Source organism: Eucyclogobius newberryi, unplaced genomic scaffold (assembly GCF_026437365.1).
Source record: "Eucyclogobius newberryi isolate DKJ021-1_F unplaced genomic scaffold, fEucNew1.0.hap1 SCAF_17, whole genome shotgun sequence".
Classification (NCBI taxonomy): Eukaryota; Metazoa; Chordata; class Actinopteri; order Gobiiformes; family Gobiidae; genus Eucyclogobius; species Eucyclogobius newberryi.
The window spans coordinates 26,497,713-26,519,774 of NW_027315801.1; the positions used below are offsets into that span (position 1 = coordinate 26,497,713).

Consider the following 22,062-nt stretch of genomic DNA (forward strand, 5'->3'; position numbering starts at 1 on the left):
TTCAGGCCGGCGGTAAAATTCTGCATCTTCACATTTGAAGGTGACGTGACGGTAACCTTAATATCTTGATGAGTGGTCAGTTATGTTGCAGTGATCGCTGGATTAGATATTAACCATGGCCTAAATCAGTTTGTGCTGACAGATTTGGAAAGTGATAATCCCAGGTGTGGCTTTATAAGTGCGAGTGAGGCCCTGGGAGCCCCTCTGTAGGTCCCTCTCCATCTCCAGCCAAAGATTCACCAGAGAAGGGCTGATCACAACAAACCGCAACCATGAACGGCACGGAGGGACCCTTTTTCTATATCCCTATGCTCAACACCACCGGGGTGGTCAGGAGCCCGTATGAATACCCTCAGTACTACCTAGTCAACCCTGCAGCCTACGCGGCTCTGGGGGCCTACATGTTCTTTCTTATCCTGACGGGCTTCCCTATCAACTTCCTCACACTCTACGTCACCATCGAACACAAGAAGCTGCGGACCCCTCTAAATTATATCCTGCTCAACCTGGCGATAGCTGACCTCTTCATGGTGTTTGGAGGCTTCACCACAACGATGTATACCTCAATGCATGGCTACTTCGTTCTTGGACGCCTTGGCTGCAACGTGGAGGGTTTCTTTGCCACTTTGGGCGGTGAGATCGCTCTGTGGTCCCTGGTGGTCCTGGCTGTTGAGAGGTGGATGGTTGTCTGCAAACCTATCAGCAACTTTCGCTTTGGGGAGAATCATGCCATCATGGGGGTGGCCTTCAGCTGGATCATGGCGTCGACCTGCGCTGTACCACCCCTGGTGGGCTGGTCCAGGTACATCCCTGAGGGCATGCAGTGCTCATGTGGAGTTGACTACTACACTCGTGCTGAGGGCTTCAACAATGAGTCCTTTGTGGTCTACATGTTCGTCGTTCACTTCCTTATCCCTCTTGTCGTTATTTTCTTCTGCTACGGCCGCCTGCTGTGTGCCGTCAAAGAGGCCGCTGCTGCCCAGCAGGAGTCTGAGACCACCCAGAGAGCTGAGCGCGAAGTCACCCGCATGGTCATCATCATGGTCATCGGCTATTTGGTGTCATGGTGTCCATACGCTGGTGTGGCCTGGTATATCTTCACACACCAGGGCTCCGAGTTTGGGCCCCTCTTCATGACCCTGCCCGCCTTCTTTGCCAAGAGCTCCGCCCTGTACAACCCTCTGATCTACATCATCCTGAACAAGCAGTTCCGCCACTGCATGATCACCACGTTGTGCTGCGGAAAGAACCCCTTCGAAGAGGAGGAGGGCGCCTCCACCACCAAGACCGAGGCCTCCTCAGTGTCCTCCAGCTCCGTGTCTCCAGCATAAGACCAGACCCACAATCACCACGACCGACTGTCCACGAAGACGACTCCCCTGGGAAACCACTAAATAACTTCAATTTTTGTATTTTTACAAATAAGCTGGTTCAACCCAAAGACAGTACCAGAAAAGGTCCGCCCTTAACAGAGTTGTTCTTGTATGTACAGATATCCAACATAACTATCTGAGATTTTGTCCTGAAATAAAGAGGAGAAATCTTTTACAGTTGGATCCTAAATGTTACTGGCTTATTTTTAATTGTAGAGGCATGTAATCAAGGCAATGTAAAATAAAAGGCACTTTGCAAATGGCAAATCCTGTTTATGTTTTACTTCTCATTTGGGGGAGGGTGTTACCAATGATTGTAGTACTATTTAATCAACTCAATAAATGTGAATGACTTACTCAGAATACATTCATGTCTGGAGTCTTTTCTTGGTTAAATTATGGTTAAAGGAATGTTAGTGCAGTTTTGAAACCTTAGATCACCTTGGCCTTCAAGATAATTTCATTAGTTATGATTAAACAAATAATACTTAGTGAACTGTATCTTATGATGCACGATAAGAACCTTAATCAATAATAGGCTTATTTTATTACACATAAGAGTATTATCAGCCTCACATAATTAGAATCAAGGTCATATATAAAATATTAACATTTTTCACACAAGATTGAGTCTGCGGTGAATGTATCAGAATGTAGAGGTTAGAGTTGCTGGACAAGAGTCGTAAAACCAAAGATTTACACTTGTATGTGACAGAGAACATGGAGTAAGTTAGTGAAAAGATGACGTGGAGGAACAGGAAAGAAAGAAAGCCAGAGAACAGACTACCGGTAAATGACATGAGGCCTCCTACGCACTCCTCAGCTTCAATTCTTCTCTTTGGTTGACCTTCACATGTAACTATAGCAACAGCCACAGTTAGTGGAGTTAGAGGAATACAGCAATGAATTTCAGAAACTTTTCTCATTTTAAGATGGATTTGAATAGGTTGCAATCACGTGACATTGCAACATGAATTTCTATGGTTTTAAACTGGGTCAGGTCAGAATTCTGTGTGTTGACCTGGATTATGATTCATATCTCTGTGATTACTGGGCCTTTCCACATGAAACAAAAACGGACACAAAGTTATAGCCCAACCGTGTAAGAGTTCAGCCAAAAATAGACTGAAAAAAATTGCAATTACTCAATTACAGGTGTTTTTATAGTACTGAAAAAACCTGACATAACGTAACTTTTCTGGTGGAGAATCTCTTTGTCTCCATGGAGATGTTACTTTGCCTCTAATGTTCAAAAGAATTGCAAAAAATAATCCATCTCCATGGAGAATGTTCTGAAGTTTGGTTTTAACTTTGCATCTCCATGAGTAATGCAGGTGGCGAGCCCGCTTCCTTACACGGTGCTGCTTTAAGCATCGTCACTGTCGGCATTAATAGACAAAAGTGATTTATTTTTTTTATAAAGTGGTGCTTTTATTCAACCCAAAGGCATGATTGTTGCCAGTTGAAAGGACTTTATCATGACGACAATTTTGTGGAGCCAATTCCAGACAAATAATGATAAGATATTTGATATTTCTTTCTCAAACAGTAAGTCTCCCACAGAGTTACGCAGGGTCCACCCAATCTAAGATTATGACATCATCAAAATCTACAACGTAAACACAGCCTATTTGAGATGGGATGATTTTCAAAAAGCTCACCATCGTCTGGCAACAGAATATTTATACTTTTCGTTGATTGGAATTGTATTTCTTGGGTATTTTTTTTACCCCCCACTTTTACTCCTACTTGAGTCACTTACTTGAGTAAAAGTTTTGGTTCTATATTCAAACTGTGATTAAATTATAAAATATTACATTTTTCAATATATTTTTGGCCCTGCGATGAGTTGGCCACTGTCCAGGGTGTACCCCACCCAAGGCCCAAAGTCACTGGGATAGGTCCAGTCACCCGCGACCCAGAAAGAGAACAAGCGGTAGAATATGAATGAATGAATATATTTTTTGTGTTTCTTGCACTGCTTCTTCACATATGATTTAGTTGTTTCTCATTTTTGAGTCATATCTTTTGAAAATACAAAATGTTGGGTTGTATTCAATGTTTTGTATTTCCAATTACATAAACTTCCAATTATTATCAGCTGTCACGGCTTTCTTACTTCTTTACTCTCGAGTCATTTTTTTTCTACCACTCCTCTGTACTTCTACTTGAGTTATTATTATTATATTCATTGAGTAATATTATTTTTATTTCCAATTATTTCATTTTATAACTTTATTCTTATTTTAGTAAAAAAATAAAATAAATAATCTTGATAAGTCCTGGTTCAGTTTTTAGAAAAATCCAGTTATTTATTTCCTTCTTAATGACATATTTCTTCCAGTTTTTATCTTCAATTCATAAAAGGCAGTACCTGAACTAGTCACTGTAAAGTGGAAGCGAGCAGAAAAACATTGACAAACTTAGATTTGTATGGAAAACTTTATTTGATAATAAAAATAGCATTCACAGACTTCTTTTGATAGCTACATATACATTGTAATCCATCTGGAGGAAAGAAGCTGGATAAGTCCACATCTACTTGTACTTCGACTAATGTTATGTTTTTAGCTTCATGGGTCAAATAAAGCTATGAACAATGTGATATTTATATATGCATAGTTTTATAAAAAGATTGGCCCATAATAATAATATACATGTACTGCTTTTTATCAACACACAGACAGAATTATGTCCAGAGCACGTTGCAAGAAATAATGCTTTTTGAAGAAACACAGACTGCATACAAGTGCTTTATAATACAAAGGCAAGCTATAACCATCGAGATTTCAGACCAAACAAACTGAGCAGATTCAACCAATACAGTCTCTCAATAATCTTTACATACCTGATCCAAGAGTAAAAGTAATATATTTCCAATAAATCATTATCAGGTCCAACACAATAGCACATTCCCCACTGCTGAGGCTCTCTCCATAAATTTCTCTTTTGTACAAGAAAAGGCAACATTTTTAAAATTCCTTCCTAATAATAATAACATTGGAAAAATTCTTTACAGGTGATGGCCAACAAACTTCATAATTTTTTCCTCCATTTTTTTTTCAATACATGGTGATGACAGTGATCAAACAATGCATATGTGATTTTACTCAATATATTTCTGGATGAAACATAAAACAAAGAGAACTACACGTAAAAACATGTTGTACAAGCAGCAGTCAGACTGAGAGTGGAGTGACGGCATGGCTCAGCGCGGCAGATTGGTCAAACTCTTGTAGCGGGACCGTCCCATGTTACCAAAACCACATCAGCTTGAGACCCCAGAGTCAGTGTACGAGTCAAAGACAAGGGAACAGAATAGTCAAATTTGTTTTAGGGGTAAAACTTGCATCAATAAAGCATAACATTATGACCAGCTTCCTAACAAGCAACTGAGTATATCATGTTTTGTAAATGAGAACAACCAGCCTTCGTCCTCGTTTCTTCAAACAGACCACTGTGGACTGGGAACATTCACCAATACAAGCTGTTTTAAAATATTCTGAGTGTTTTGATCTGTGGTGGTCATAATGTTATGTTTAACGAGGGCCGTGTACAGCAGGGAAATTTACATTTCTTTTTGGCATACAAGGTAACATCTATCTTTATGGCAGCGTGGAGCTGGTTCTCTGGCACAATGCAGTCTTGGCTCAAATATCTCAGTATATTTGATGAGAAACTAATTAGAACCAACAGTGTTTATGCATCGAAAAGTTTTTCTTTTTGCCTTGAAGTTCAAAGTACATTTTCTTGGTGGTTACAATAAAAGTAAGATCGAGTTTTGAAAAGAGGGAAACGATTAAATTTAGCCAATTTACATATTATTTGTCAAACTTGAGCAGCAGTTGTGTTGAGACGTACAGTGAGCTGCCAAAGAGTCCAGCGTTTTTCCCCAGGTACAGTGTGTGTTCCTACCATCCTGAAATGTTTAATGAGCTTAAAATATGTGCCAAATGAGCAATAAATAGTGTCAAAATCTCCAAATGGTCATATATTATTTCTTTCATAACCACAAATTTCAATTCAAGTCAGATATTCTTACACATAAATTTCACAGTCTTTGTGGACCATCAGCGTCTTGTGCTATAGTTTTGTTCAGTAAAGCAAGTCTGCAATGGGGAAAACAAACTTCATAATTAGAAAAATTACCACAACTGGAAGCATTTTTAGGCCTCGGAGGGAACAACTATTCATAGATCCAGCAAATGCCTACAAAAAGCAATATCACTGATTTCATATGCAGGCACATAACAATAACGTTACTATAGAACAACAGCGCTGAAAAAAAAAAAAAAAAAAAACTAGAACAATGACGAAAAACAACCAGTGTGGACAGATAGGATTGTACTTTTGCTGTTTTATGAATCTCTGTAATGGGGGAGATCACAATAAAATAAAAATAAAAAAATCAATCAATTATTAATAAATCAGTCAACCAAATAGCACAAGACTCATAACATCCTGTGAAGTCCATTTCCAGTGTATTGTACAGAAAGACAGGAGGCTTTAAATGCTCAGGTCTTTGGGGCTCTCCTTGTACAGGCGGCGCTTGGGTTCTGGGAGTTGGTTGGAGCCACGCCCCGCTGTTGCGCTGTTATTATTGTGGCCCGCGTTGTTGTAGGCAGGTAGGTTGTACTGAGCCGCATTGTTCTTCATCATGCTGTAATAGTCCTTGAGCTTCGGGGGCACTGCTGCTCCGTAGTTGAGCTCCTCGCGGCTGTAGGTGCTGTCGGGTGAAGAGTCACGGTATCTCCGCTCGGGCGTCCCATTCGTTCTGCATCGCTCGGAGGAGGAGTCTCTCAGCAGGTTGCCGTTCTTGGCGGGGCGGTCGAGCGTGCGCCCCCTCGTGTACGACAGAGTGTCCGAGTTGTTGTTCGATCTCACGCTCATTCTTCCCGGCGTCGCGGAGTCCTTCAAGACGCGCCTCTCGCACAGCTTCCTCTCCGGCGTCACGGCGAGGAACCCCCCGTCGTCGAACTCCCTCTCTGGCGTTCGGTCTCGCTGCGCCCGCTCTGCCCTCCGGTCCATGGACTTGGCGCGGCGCCGGTCCGGAGACGCACCGCGCTTTCGTGTCGGCGATCGATCGAGAGAACCGCGCCGCTGGAGTCTAAACCGGCCGTCCAGAGTGGAGCTGCTGGTGTTTGCCTCTCTCCCTCTTTGTTTCCCCGCTTTCTTTCCCGAACTGTCCTTCCGCAAAGTCTTTAAGAGCTTAGAGATGCCGCTCTCCGACTCGGACTTCTTCACCTTGCGTCCTTTGCCCTTCTTGTTGCCGCCGCTGCTGCCGTTACTGTCCGCAGGAGACTGGTTTCTGGGGGTGCTTTGACTGTGGTTGTTGTTCCAGGTGTGATGGAGGTGGGGGTTAAATTGCTGGCCTTGGTAGTCCGGTATCTGGTCGGTCCCAGCCCTGTCCCTGGTTCGGTCGCGGCCGCGCACAGCCTCGTCCTGCCGTGATGGTTTGTGAAGGTCGGGTGGATAACTGGACTCCGATGAGGTGTGGTATCGGCTGTTCGGCACCATCCTCACTTCCGGAGAGTTTTGTGCCCCGGGTGTGGCAGGGTACCCGTCACTGCTGCCGTCTGAAAGGGAGAAGAGAAACATCTGACTGTTATCTTTATTTAAACTGGGATTTCTTTTGTCGGGCATGCTTCCTTTATGTGCATCATGTGTAGTTTTGTAATATAGAAGTCAACATTTGAAGCTACATTCACTAAAGGATTTTCAGGGCTTATCCCTTCCAATCATTATCAATGTCAAAGTGTGAATAGTACTGATAATAAAGTTTGTAAAATAATTTGAAGCTTACATTTCTGATGGTGAGGCCCTCTAATAATATAGAAAATATAGATATGCTAAAAATGTACTCCTAAATCGTGAAAGTACTCAAACACGGTACATCCATCAGTAACTTTTTTTAACGCATTATAGCAAGAAGGCACATCAGAGAAAGTTTGACAAATCTAATCCAAATGTTGACTACTGTATTTCAATTTCAATACCTGCTTTAATGGTCAATGACAAAGATGGAGCGAGCAAGTATGGACTGGGGATGTCAGTGACTTAAAATACATATATAGGAACCATTCAAGACCAATGCTGGACATGTGACTGTGCACCATTGGGACCATCAAACCAAAGAAACAGAACAAAAGCAAGAATGACTGGTTGAGAGTGGCCACATTAGAAAAAGTGAGGGTCTTTCAGGGAGAAGCGCGTGACTAAAATGTTAGATATATCCAAATATTAGAGCAGCACAAACTCACAGATACACAGCTGAAGTCAGGCAAGACACGAAATGAAGCACATTCAATGTAACCAGAGGTGGAGCGAGTACTGACAGGGCTACAGGGTCCAATGTTATTACATGGCTAAAAGTAATTCCTATACAAATCACTCATGAGTACAAATTAGTTCTTTGTTATTGATGTTTGGTGATGTGGTGAAATCTCTTTGACAAATGCATTTATTGTTCAGTAGCGCTGCAAGATTAAGTGCAATCGAATCTAATCATTGTCTATGTTAATGTCTATCTGATCTTGAATTGTGAGGGGTTGATAAAATATGTTAAGAAATATGCTTCTACTCCTTTCAAGCATCATGTACTCCATACTGTATTACAAATTAATGTTCCTTTATCTGCAATCAATATATGAATGTTTTCTATGTTTTCAGTTGCAGCTCTTCAATCTTAAATGTTCATGTCTGTTTCAAATGTGACATCAGAACAGAATCCTTCTATCAAAACCTAAATCGTAAATCAAGTCATAATTGCAAATAGGTCATTTTCAAACATCGTGCAGCCTTAACATTAAAATACTCACAACTGATGCAAAAGATCGGGTTTTAAATAAGTATAGCTAGTCAAAATTAATCTTGTGGTAGCCTACTGTTGCTTCATGACAAATCCCTCCTTTAATTAACAGGGATCTATCATTATTCAATCATACATATTTGCATTTCACCCCTCAGATAGGTGACATCGTATAAATGTGGTCCTAAAACTAAACTCTTCATTCGTAGGATCATTTTAGAAGTTTGAATATAACTTAAAATCAAACATTTAAAAATTGTACTCAAACATGACACATTTTGTATTGTTTTTTGCGAGGCGGCGTCGTTAACTCGCCTCTTATCTTTTCTAATTTCCCGTAGCTTTAAAAACATTACAAATTACACAAAAAATCTACACATGATTTTTGAGTATTTGTAATTTGTTACTTCCACCTCTGACCTGCATCATGTACAAACCATTAGGGGCAAGGCCTTTGATGTTGTGAGGGGCTGAAATTGCAAACCCAAAGGAAAACAGATGGCAAAGGGGGGTGGACGGGGACAGACTTTTGGCTACAAACCGTGGTCTGATTTTGGCCCATTAGGTAGAAACAGGGCTCTCCCATCTTGTCATTCCTCAAAGTCCCCACAGCGAGATGAGGAGCCATCATCGCTGCAGAGGAGGAAGAGCCCAGACACAGACAGAGAGCAGAGGCATAGAAACATACAGACAAGAGCTGGTTTATATTTATGGAGAGTCAAACTAATAAGAGCTATTCAATTCAAATCCAGACCGACTTAAAATACCTCTACAGTGATTAAAACAAGTCTAAACAACAGCCATTACAAGTCAGATGAGTTAAGAGTTAACTTGTGTTGTGAATGAGAGGTTAGTGTTTGAGTCATTGAATATAATTACGAATTTTAATTGAATTTGTGTTATTTAAAACATTTGATCAAATATATTCTAATGTACACAGGGGAACAGTGGAGTGTACATGTACATACCATATTCAGGTACAGATCCATCGCCTCGCTTGAGGACAAGCCGCGCCCTTCGACCTCCGTTCTTGATCAGCTCGATTGCACGAGAATGCTTCATGTTCTTTGTGCTCTCTCCGTTTATCTCCAGGATCTCGTCACCCACCTGAAACACAGGGCCCAGGTTGTTTATGCTGTCACATTCAAGTTCTACAGAGGATTTGAGAGCTTTCTTTCATACCCTCATTTTCCCATTTCTGACTGCAGCGCCATCTTCTGCCAGTCTGAGGACGTACAGGTCCATGTTATACTCTCGCCCTCCTCTCAGACTGAAGCCAAAGCCTTTACTGTCTCTCTCCAGGTCCACAGAGTAGAACTCAGCATCCTGTAAAAGATGTAGGGATTTATAAAGTAGCTGTATACAGTATGTGCCGTTGTATAAAGTGTATATTTTAATATTTCCCTTTAATTAACAAGGAATTACCACAAGCCCTGAGGACAGATGTAGTATTGTACATCCACATGGCTGCACTTACATAAAGGTGTTTTATTGTGTGATTTTTATGCAATGCTTAACTTTCTGCAATAATTACTGCATATCTACTGTATGACTCAAATTGCTGATATTTGTAGATTAGCGAAAAATGCAGTAGTGTTGTTTTTTTATTTCAATTTGTTCCTTCTTCTGCTATTTGTACCTGATTCTGTGGCGGAGGAGGCGGGGCCCCTTTAGACTTTGAGTTATTCCTGTAAAAAAATCAACAACACATGTAAATGAATATTAAAACATTGAACGTTTTAAAATGTCTAATCTATAATCTACAATCGATATGGTAAGAAATGAACCGGAGCTGAACCCACCGGGGCTCGGACTGAGGTGTGTGCGTTGTGGTGATGGTAGCGATCTTCTCAGCATTGGTCAGCAGAGAAGCATTGGAAGATTCTGTGGAACAAAAAAGCAACACAATGTGATCTTTGCAGTTACAACATATTTATATTCAAAAAGCGTGTTTGTGAGTTAGTCAAGAGGCTGAAAGCTCCTTAGACAAACTGTGAAGGCAAATAATGTGCCTTAGATGGATTCAACATGCATAGTCGTGTTTTGTCAGTACTTTTACATATACCTACAGAAGGAGACAATGTTCATAATATGGAACAATAATAGCACCAATCATTTTTCAAGGTGCACTGCTGGGTTGAACTTATTACCTTAAGAAATGAGACTGAAAAATGAAGAACTATGCTTTGTCAAGAAATGTATCAGATTGAATGCATTTTTTCCTGTTGTGAAGCACGTTGAATTGCCTTGTGTATGAAATGTGCTCTACAAATAAACTTGCATTTACATTCCTCAGCAAAAACACACATGGCAGAACGTAAAAGCCCTATAAAGGATAAGACAGACTCCTCCTCTTGGCCTCTCGTGAGTCTGAGTTCACAGCCTCCTGAAGTGGCGGAGCAGTGAACAACACTAGTGCCCTTGCCCTTCACCGCTCGCTCATGAATAACTCAGCCTGATGCATCGTGAAACATCGACTGTGCGTAACATCTACGGGGGCCTTACCATCACCGGGGATGATCCTGAGAGACACCGTGTTCCCCGCCTCCTTGATCAGGTTGACGATGTCTGAGTGAGACTTGTTGGTGATGGAGCAGCTGTTCACCGCCAAAATCCGGTCCCCAACCTTCAGCTTCCCGCAGCGGTCCGCGGGGCTGCCCTCAATGATGCGCCCGATTTTGTGGGGCATGGCCACACAGGAATTTCCAGCTTTGTGTAGATATATTTCGTTTGTGCAGGAGGGTGCGTTGATTATCGTGTGAGGGGTTTTGGTTGGTGAAGGGAGGGAAGAAAAAGAAAAGAAAGACTTGGATCAGTCATATTGTATAGTTGGCATTCGAAGCACCACTGTCACAGTAAGTAAAACAGAATAGAAAGATGACAACACAAAATGGACAAAACCAGCACAGACCTGAGATCTAACAACATTTCAAGCTGAATTGACCAGCGTGGACTAAGGCAGAATGAAAGCAGGCCAAAGTATACAGTACGTTTATAGTAAAAAATGCTGCAAAAACAAGAACTGAATAAAACTGAAAGAATAAAAGGTACATTTTACATTTGTCTGATTATTAAACCTCAACTGACACTTTTAAAGACATATTTTGACACATTTCTATTGGATGGACATAATGTTTTGAATACCGTTGATACTCAATTGCCCACTAATGCTATCTTACACCAGAACTGACCCACATTGTGATTTATTTTCTAATTAGAACATAAAGTGCTACCCGACTCATAGTTTGAAACCCCCCAATATGAATTATTCATACATCCCCCCCCCATGGAAAAGACACGCTCAGATGTTTACATGCAAAACACTGCATGTCGTATAAAGGAGAGAAAATTGATGTGATGTCAGAAATGGAAGTGATGGTCCCGGTGCGGAGGTGCACAAGCTGTCCCCTGCCCCCTCCTGACATCTAAATCAATGAGCAAGAATCATATGGCAGTGGTCAGCCCCAGAGCAGCTCGAGTCTGGCAGACCATCAATACCACTCGACACAGAGAACTAACAGAATCTTCTGCAGCAATCTGTGGGACACTTACTGCATGTGATCACAAATGTACGTGCTGGAATAGGAACGGTCTCTTTAAAAAGATTTAAAGCACGATGTGGAGAGTTAGAATCTGCTGCTGGACTGCAAAAAGAGCCAGTCTAATTAGTAATGATTGACATGTGTTTAGCTAAAACCCCAAAGCCCGCTAGATACTCCTTCCTGACTGTGATGGATCTAGCTAAGGCTGGAGAAGCTTCCTGCTCCTGCCAGGTTGTGCCATTTGCGTTCCTTGTTTCCTTGACATCAGTGTCTTAATAATGAGATAACTTCTCATTATTAAGACACTGACCATTTTGGTCAGGAAAAAGAGACTGCAGCTGAAATAGTGTATCTATGATGTATGAGAGCTTGGATCAGCTAAAAGCGCTTTGTTCTCCTCCGCACTGTTAAGCATCCTCGGAGATATACAGTGTGTTTTTAGAAATACACATCTCTCTGTCAGCTTAGTGTCCCAAACGGCTGCTTTCCGTTAGAGAAGACAGGGAAAGATGTTGTGGCACTATAGCTGCATCGTAGAGCAGTTTGGTAAAAGAAAGGAACATGTATGGAAAACCACTGAGGATGTAACATTTTAAAAGAAATTATGATAATTTTAGGCAAGGTGGAGATTTAGTTAAGGTATAGCGGCTCAAAATGTCACCTCAGAATTGTATTGTTGTTGGTGATTGTGGATGTGTAGCTTCAAGTGAGACGCACAGGCAGTGACTAACCTCTAAAGACTTGGACACATTCACACATGTTTGTTGACTGGCTCTGACCTTATAAATAATGCATTCATTTCTGCAGCGCAATGAACTCACAGGATCAATGTATGACCAACGTCCCATTCATTATTTTGTGACACAACTCTCTATATCGTCATAATTCATATTTATAATGGACACGTTTGCATGGCATTGTATTATCAATTATAAAAGATTAGAAAATTGTTTGAGGTGGACAATTACTTTTTCTGTTGGTAGTTTATTATTGCTGCTTTATGTTGTTGGAGAATTAATGTGATTATTTGAACAAGAGAGCCCAGTTTAGTATAAATGTATGTTGCTCTACACTGCTCACAGGAGGATCAGATCAGTGTAACTTAAAACATCTGAAACCTTATATAGATTTAAATGTAGCTTAAGCTTAAAGTCAAACTTAAACCACAACATCAAAATAAAAAAAACAGTTTTTAGTGGTGGAAAGTAACTTACCAGTACCAAAACTGTACACATTTACTTACGGTAGTTATTATAGTGGATACTTAAATTTGTTTTAATTTTTTTTTACATTTGAGTACTTTCTACTCCAATAAATGTTTGTACTGAACTGAAATGTAGAAAGTATTTTTTATACGGTTTGAGGGATTATTTTCAAACTTTTAAATAGGTTTTGAATAAAAAATATATATACGTACATCCTGTGTGTCATGTATGCTTATTAACGTGCACTGTCCCGATCAAAATAAATTAATAATAAAAAACATGAATTAATTAATTAATAAAAAACTTTATTTATTATAAATTCACTAGAAAAATGAAGAATAGATTGGTATTGCTATTGTTGACCAAAGATAATTAAAATTCTGTATCGAAATCACTACATTTGACACATTAACAGTTTTCTCTGTGTGAAATACTTTTTACAAGTACATGTTTAAATGGGTACTCTTACTGAACTTTTACGTAACAAAACTAACTAATGTATTCTAACCCATGCATTCAATGAATCCCAGCACTCCACTTACTGAATGTGGTGCCAGCATCAGGTCTGGAGACAGAGGACACGATGACGAACCCGAAGCCTTCGTTCTCTCCTCTCTGGATCTCCACGTCATACGGCTGGAGACTGGCTGGGATCACGGCGCTCCCACTGCCGCCTCCGCCTCCGCTGCCGATGCCGCTGGTCGAGCCGCTGCCCGAGCTCACCGTGTTCAGTGAGTTCTGGCTGCCCTGCGGAGTGCGTTTGCCCTCTGTCAGGCTGGGTGCTTGGGTGCTGCTGTGGTGGGAGGAGGCTGGAGAGGGCGGGACGTCTCCTTCACCTTTGGATACTGAGAAAGACGAGAAGAGCATTTGGAAAGACCAGTCAGGACATATGTTGTAAAGAGAATGTATGGAAAACAGGTTGATGCACTCATTTCAGCCAGTTGCCAAAAGAGAGGTCATCATCAGAGGTCAAACAGAAAAATTAACAAATGTATTGGTGCAAATTCTTTTCAACAAGCTCTATCTATTATACATTAAAGTTATCATTTTATACCAATAGTGCATACATTTATGAGCCAAACTAATTGCGACACTTATAGACAATAATGCAACATCTGCCTGCTTTTAAATTCAATAATCTATGGCCTGTCAGGTAGATTAACGTTGCAAAAAGGCTGGATTTATATGCATTTTGCGTGCCACATGTTAAGGAATGTTGCTTTATTCATCTATTATTAATTCTACAGGTTTTAGGTTTATGTGGGGTTTCATGCTGCCATGCAGCACTGACTATTACTGTGAAATGTATGATATGGCCCAGCCCTAGCTCTAGTTCATGAGGGAACCATGTTATATCATTGTTAAAAGCAAAAAGAATATTAGGCCCTTAAGCATTAATCATTCACCCTAACTGTCTGTCTTTTTTTGTGTCCAAACAGCAATTTTTATACAATACACCGTAGTATTTCTACTCATTGGCACAACATATCCTGATGCACGTGTGATTGTACATAACTGTCCTCACCTCCGTAGCCGGCCATTTTGCGCCTCACGGTGAGGTTGACGTGGCCCTGTTTGGCGGCCTGTTGCATCAGCTGCACCACGAGCTGATGAGATTTCCCCACGACCGCAGTGCCGTCCACACAGATCAGCTCATCCCCCGATCGGAGACGCCCGTCTTCATCTGCCGCGCCGTATTTCACTATGTGGCCGATGTAGATCTGAGCAAACAACATACAACATGTTTAGATACAGATGTTATAGTTTATTTACATTGCCTATATTACATTGCTGATTTGATTTGATTACAAAAACAAAAGTCATCTTGTTTTCCACAATAAGTTTGTACTTTCTGGTCACATAACTTGATGCACACAGCTCCATAATACTCCATAGTGTTTGGAACTGCTATCCAAGAGTTCAAAGTAATAGAGACTGTGGTTGCATTGGTCATTGAAGTCTAACTATAATTCATTTCTAGGGCATTATAACATAAGAATATAACAAGAACTAGGGGTGTACAACTGCACAGGGGAAGGCAAATTCAGAAACATGCAAGTTTTCAAGATGCTGGCCTTGTTGCAAATTCTCAGTTTTTGGATCGCATGCGGTGTAATTTAGCAATGAAATATAAGTAAACTAACAGTATACTTTCAACCACAGACTATAATGCAATGTTAACTTTTACAAAACCAATCTCCATCTGGGAAGACACAAAGCCCAAAGCAATAGCAGTGTCTAATCTACAGTATTTGTACGGGTTTGTGAACTTGCTGCAGTGTTTTCTGAATCATTACAGTGCTGTATTTGAGGTGCTTTTTCTACCTGTTTTCTAGCTTCAAACCAACATGGCTTTAGGCAGTGTGTGGGAGTGAGCGCAACTCTTACAGAAACAGGCGCATAACTAGCATGCGGTCACAAATGACAAGTAATAACTGATATGAGGCCTACAGCATAGACATTGTGATCCAGACCAAAGATACCATCAGTCCATGAAAACAATTAGTAGATTCTTTATCATTTACAGCTGAACTAGAAGATCCTTAAGTCAAATAAACTACATGATTCGGGAGGTACTCACCGGTTCACCAGGCTCATTCCCGCCAAGTATACGGAAACCGAATCCAGTGTCTTTGCGCCAGAGGAAAATATCTTGCTCCTGGCTATCCGGCACTGCAAGATGTAAAAGAAACACATAGTGATGAGAACTGCACAGCTAACCTCAGATGTTTATTCATTATTGCAGTCAGTGTTTATGTTGGTGTTGCAGTCAGCAACACCAACATAAACTCCACACACTTTCACTTCATCCTGCACAGAGCAACAGAAACAAAATTAGGAGAATCAGCTTTATCTTCACCCAAACCAAACTACTGTGACTGCATCAGATCCAAGCGCTGAAGACTTATTCATCTCCAGGCCTCGTTATTATGCACTTTGTGTTTCTGTGTGTGTGTGTGTGTGAGTGTGTGTGAGTGTCTGTGAGTGTGTGTATCTGTGTTCCTCTCGGCCCACACATTCGCCTCAGAGCAGACTGTGGAGCAGGACACAGTTTGGTGTCAGTCTGATCAGCCCACGAGACCAGCAGCAGCAGCAGCAGCAGCAGCAGCAGCAGCAGCAGCAGCAGCAGCAGCAGCACGAGGTCATGTTGTCTGTCCACTCAAACACTCTTTATTCAATTAGAGGTGCTTGTTGTAATAATAGCAGAACACTCTTGGACGAATGAGGGATTATGCCAACTTACTATAAACATATTTATATATGGACTCACCTGTCCACAGAACTGACCTGTAACCTGCCCTGCTTGTCTCATGGAGATACATATGTTAAATGCCATACCATGGAACATTCTAAACACAACAATAGCATCTCCATGGAGACAAGCAGGTGGCAAACGCGCCACTAGAGAAGTTATGCAGTTATGCTCCTTTTATCATGTACCACTGTATGCTTTTCAATACAGATCAAAAGGTATTTCTTTAATGAAAGTGAATATCTGTTTTGATTATTTTAGTCATGTACTTATGTTACTGCATTGCATTCATAATATTCTAGAGAAAATGGTAATGATTAAAAAAATATGTATGTCCAGGTTATCAATATTCAAGAAATGTCTTTGTTTTTGAAGTAATTTAATTGAAAATCGAGATCAATCGATCAAAGAAAAAATCTAAGAAAAAGACCCAATTGGATACTAATTCAAGCAAGTATAAATACTAAAAGAAATCACATAAATATGATGAAATTTGACTGTTCCTGTATAGTTTTAGAATGGTCTACTATTTGTCAGGACTAATTGTTATTGTGTATATTGTGCCTTTGTTAGCTAGTCCTACTCTTAGTTTGCCTTAATCTTGATCATCTTGGGTCACTTTGTTTTTAGTCAAGACTTTGGCTTTCTACCAAACATCAATCTATTTCCAGCTCTTATGTAAATTGGCTACATAATTATCAACTCCCAGACCAGTGCTCCTGTTTGCATCAGCTCATCAAGTATTGATACAAACGCGATTCAAGCAACGACTTTTGTGGTTTATTCTATAATATTTGTATTTAACACTTTGCCACTTGAAATTTGATTATTTATATCAATAATAATACTCCAAAAGCCATAAAGAAGTGTGGGGGACAGAATCAGACAGGGCCACCGTGATGGGATGGATTAAGGGAAACAATGCCCCATAAAGCACCAGCATTTTCCACCATATTTTTCTACACGATTTGAGCCAAGCGTCTTTGTTTCTGGCTAAGTTTCGTGTTTGATCTCGTCTCCACACCTCCCCGCTGACTCAAAAAGGGGTCAGCAGCTCCTTTAGGGGTTATCAAACACATATACCAATCAGCCACAGCTTAAAGAGCCTCTCTCTGGGCCTAGTTAATATTTAATCAGCTTCAGTCCAAGATTTTTACACAAGCAAGCCATAATTATGAACCAACGCAGCACACAGACATCAAGCAGCTTGTCAAGTAGAAAGACTGGACAAACCCTCTGCTCCAGCTAAAACACAAGTCCATGATGTAAACTCGCTATGATGAAACAATATCCAACCTGGATCGCATCGCAACCAAAACTGTTTCTCTTCAAATTTCGAGATATGCGCAACCTTCTGAATAATGCAATAGAACAACAATAAATAATATTTTGGAAGGCTGCTCTACTTACCGTTTGGAGAAAATCTAAGATCAGGCTTGAAATTAGCCTGTACACTTCAAAATATTCAAACGCTAAACGTAGAAGTACACACAATAAATTTTTATTTGTGTGTGGGGCAGAAAAGTGCAACACCTTAAACCACTATGCCACCAGTGAGCACTGAAATATACACAATTCAACTGTATTAATCAGTTCAACTAATTTATCTATGTCACAATCAATTTCAACCACATACCATTACAGCTCCTGGCTACTACTACTGCTAGTTATATTTATCTTTGTTGCGGAAAAAAACGTATACTGCACATTTTGTTTGAAAAGCCACTTGGAGAGCTGTTGGTTACTGATAATGGACTTTACATATTTTATATTTTCTTTAAGCACATACTGTTTCAATACAACTCTGTTTTGTCTTTCCACTCAATAATTCCACTTAATCGATTTTCCAGGTATTTTCTGTGGAATAAACGGGATGCTTCCGACTGTGTGTTTGTATGCAACATTTACCTCTGTCGTGAATGCAGATCTGCTCCAAGGACACATTTCACTTAGAGGCAGCTTTTATGACTGTATCAGCTCTGACTCACGCGGTGCACCACTGTTTAGCAAACTCTGACAGCCTAAAGTGCTCATCCTTAACACTATTTGGTGTTTGGGTTTGAAAAAGTCACAACTGATAAAAGGAATCTCCTAAAGCACCACTAGCAAAGTCCTTCAGAAGTTTTTGACATGGACTAATCAGGGAGGGAATTAGTAGTTTGTATCTTCACATGCTGCAAAACACTAGCTGGAACAAGCCACAAGTTTCAGTAGATCAAGTTCAAAGCAAAACTAGTATTTCATATATTTAAAACATACAGATTTTAAAATAATGAAAATTATTAAGGGTCAATGACTCGTGTGTAATAATCTAGATTACTGGATGTCCCGCCCCATAGTGGTCATCATTCATTCATCAAAGCTTCAGTGAACGAGTACTCACATCTGCTCTCGTACATGCTCCTGGACTGGGCCCAGATCTTGAACGGGTCTGGTTTCTTTTGCAGCGTGAGTGTTCCATCGACGCTAGGGTCCTGGAGGGGGGGCAGACAGGGCAGGGGCTGTGTGGGTGCGGCTGGAGGCTGGGCCACCACCTCACCGGGCATGGCAGAGGGCAGTGGGTGGCTGGGTGAGTCTGTGTGGGTGCTGCGATGGCTGCAGACACTGTGCTGGGAGCTGTTCTGGCTGTCCTTCCTCTCTAACTGGTGCTGAAAACACAATTAAGATAAGATAAGATAAGATAAGATATTCCTTTATTGTCCCACATGGGGAAATTTCATTGTGAGTTCAGGTGTGAGTTAGAGCGCCATAGTATGAGATGAGAAAACAATAATTCACAGCAAGATTTAGAATAGATTGAGTTCATGTGATATCCCAACATTTAAAATGGCCCATAGTTTACTAAAAAGCTGCTCGGAGGACACTATCCTATCATACAGTTTGTATTTGAACTCTAAAATACACAAGTTTTGACTTGATTTATGGTTAAAATACCTCAAATTACTGGGCCTATCCAAATGAAACAAAAAATGGCAAATTAATTTAAGTGTAACTATTATATTCACAATAATATGTTGACATAATCCAATCATAAACTATCAGCTGAAAAGGACTTAAAGTTTGATATAGCAAGACTGTGGATCCCAAACAGATAACAAAACCAATCAATATAATCTTAACATCACGGTTCAACAATTATAGTTGAATTTCAGTTTAGATACTTCTTAGCGGTGTTGCATTACAAAAGATTTGCTTTTGTAAAACCGTTTCATATTTGAACTGAAATCTGTTTCTGACAATGGGAAACCACAACATTGTAATGTGAAATGTACAGAGCATTTTCTGATCAGAATTGTAACTGAATGTCCATCTCCAGTGTGAGTAATACAGATGTCCATGTGAGCTGTGAGTCAGAGCAGAGGAGAAATGTTGATAAAGAAAGAGAGCCAAGGTCTTTTTCTTTCAGCCCTCAAACAGCCTCCTGAATAGTGACACATCTCCGTGAATTCAAACTGAGATGAGTTTGAGATGTGGAGGAATGTAATGATCCTTTTATGCACATCAACATTGTTCTTGTTTAATGTAAATAGCCTCCATATCAGCCTCAGTGGTAATGATGGCGTAAACAGACATTTTATTTCCTTTCAGGAAGCTACTGTATAAAGCAAAAGCACCTGGCTCCTAATGTGATATGATGTGCATATTGTTTTTTACAACTTTACACCAATTTCATGACTTATGGTTAATCAATAATAATCATTATTGGATTATTTGGGTCAGAATAAAATTGCAAGAACTAAAAATATATAATGGTGATAATAGAATGATAAAAATGTTAGACATGTTAATGAAAGTGAATTAAGGATTTTACTGTTTGGTTTCAGTTATTGTTTTTTGTCACTATAATTCTAACACTAAAATTTGATCTTGTTGCACTCCTTGAACTGTGCCTTGCACTGTAGAGTCACCGTTTCACCAAACACGTGCATGTCATAAACTGCCATTGCTGTAATATTACACCTTTGTTTCTGAAGCTACAGTCTTCATTTGTGTGCTGTTGTTGTTGTTTGCATGCAGCGTGAGATTGCCCATTACAATCACTGTACTGCCTCTGTGAGAAATTAGTCTTGCTGGGACAATGCAATTACTGACAACTGAATCATTTTTTAGCTCATATGAATAATAAAGCTGCTCCTGTAATGGTAGACCATTCTCCCACACATCAACGGCATGAAACAAAGGTGTCATATAATCCTGCAATATTTCATAATGAGCACAACAAACATATAAAACTGACTTTTAAACTTGAGCTAAAAGGAGAGTCAATAGTGGCAGCGTGCTGGAGGCAGAGTGGTTTGTCTGGGGCGTGCAGCGTGACATTTCAGTGACACAGCGCAGGGGGAAATGGTCTTTTTCTGAGCAAAAAGATTAATCTGAACTGACAGTGAGCTATAGGGCCGCTACTGGTCCCCCATGTTCAACTCAACAACCTGTTAACACTAACATTTGTCACTTTTATATAATGCATGACCCATTAGTGCCTTTTGTTTTTGTCCTCTATAAATACAAAAAACATTATTGCATTGTACCTTGCAGCTCTGCCTTATATTAATATTAACGTGTTGTTAAATATGTACATCACACAATTTAAGAACAATACAATTGCCAAAATCACAATGCAATTTATCTACCATCTCTTACCCCCTTTTTTCTTTTTACAAATATACAATAGTAGTTTTGCATTAATTGATTAAGCATATTGACAAAAATTAGAATTAGCAACAGCAGTATTCATTAGAGATAAGTATTCTGACTATAACTGGTCTGTATCGAATGCAAAAGTGTTCCAGGTCAAGCTCATACCTACAGCATGATTGGTTCGGGTCCACTTCGGTCTGGTACATGAACAGGTGCATTACTTGTTGGGCTGAATTTTGTTGTCTAGTAACACACTGACTATGTTTATTGCTTCAAACAGTTAGTCTAGGAGCAGCTTGTCTCACCACCAGTTGATGTGCCACTATAATTTACGTCCAAACAGTGCAGGGCCTGGCTTTAAGTCCGAACTGCATTTCCCCCGCCCCTGAGGCCGTGTGATGTGAATAGGTAACTCCCCCGGGTCTGACTGATGCTGCTTCAAGCTAATCCCAAATATCCAGCCGACTGCAGCACAGGCTTTTAATGTCGATCAAGAGCTGTGGGATCAGAGCCTTCTCCTTCCTCGGTGTGAACTCTGCACTAATGAGCGTTGGCTGAGTTTGTCCGCAGTGAAATTCTCTTTTGCATTATCCTCCCGGGCTGTACACGGGTGACAAGCATTTAAAACTACGCTGGCATCTTCTCCATATTGATTATCTGATCAGGTCTAGATGAGATACTAATAAATTGCTCTCTGTCCTCTTTGTTCTTCCTATTGATGTTGAGAGAGGACAGCTCCCAATAGAGACAGTTGCGATCTCCTTTAAAAAGTTCTCAACACTTGTAGGTTGTAGCCTTGCAACTCCTACACTGTTCTTTGGTGCCTATATAGCTTGTATTCATAAGTAATTCCTGAAGCTGCTGTCCTCTGTTAGAGCTGATCACCAATAATTCACTTGATCTATGCAAGTCTGAATGATCAAGTGAAATTACATATGGTCTAAAACAGTGCAACACAATACAAACCAATTTTATTTACAGATAAAAAGTCCTGTTTGAAACTGATTTAATCCGTGTTCATTCTAGTATGACTAAACTACACCTGATGTGCCGGATGCTGACACGTGGTTCCACACTGACTATTTACAGTAGCTCTTGTTTTGGGTTTGTTTTCATTGCTTTACATGTGTTTCTTTATTTACTTCAAAGCATTAATACGTTATTAATACGTGCAATAGATTTTAATTCCAGCCAAAATCAAATTCCAATGTCAAAGCTTGTGTTACTTTCTTATCTTTCTACT

General features: G+C 40.3%; 2 protein-coding genes across 16 annotated transcripts in view; one reads left to right on the forward strand and one right to left on the reverse strand.

The window, feature by feature from the left end:
- The first annotated feature begins 183 nt into the window (after positions 1–183).
- On the forward strand, positions 184–1,740 carry LOC140363236 (rhodopsin). Its single transcript, XM_072449681.1, has one exon. The coding sequence runs from the start codon at positions 273–275 to the stop codon at positions 1,329–1,331; it is 1,059 nt and encodes a 352-aa protein (XP_072305782.1). The 5' UTR covers positions 184–272; the 3' UTR covers positions 1,332–1,740.
- Positions 1,741–3,796: 2,056 nt separating this feature from the next.
- Positions 3,797–22,062, reverse strand: part of LOC140363239 (membrane-associated guanylate kinase, WW and PDZ domain-containing protein 1-like) — a 79,025-nt gene continuing 60,759 nt past the window's right edge. For 13 of the 15 annotated variants that reach the window (XM_072449695.1, XM_072449694.1, XM_072449693.1 and 10 more), the window contains 10 exons: positions 18,565–18,829; positions 15,510–15,601; positions 14,454–14,649; positions 13,471–13,773; positions 10,687–10,890; positions 9,984–10,065; positions 9,821–9,869; positions 9,364–9,507; positions 9,150–9,288; positions 3,797–6,949 (listed from right to left, as the gene is read on the reverse strand). In XM_072449695.1, coding sequence (XP_072305796.1) covers positions 5,880–6,949; positions 9,150–9,288; positions 9,364–9,507; positions 9,821–9,869; positions 9,984–10,065; positions 10,687–10,890; positions 13,471–13,773; positions 14,454–14,649; positions 15,510–15,601; positions 18,565–18,829 — 2,544 coding nt within the window. In that variant the 3' untranslated portion in view covers positions 3,797–5,879. Of the gene's footprint in view, positions 6,950–8,722; positions 8,815–9,149; positions 9,289–9,363; positions 9,508–9,820; positions 9,870–9,983; positions 10,066–10,686; positions 10,891–13,470; positions 13,774–14,453; positions 14,650–15,509; positions 15,602–18,564; positions 18,830–22,062 lie in introns of all 15 variants that reach the window. The other 2 variants (XM_072449698.1, XM_072449700.1) reach the window with 2 other exon arrangements.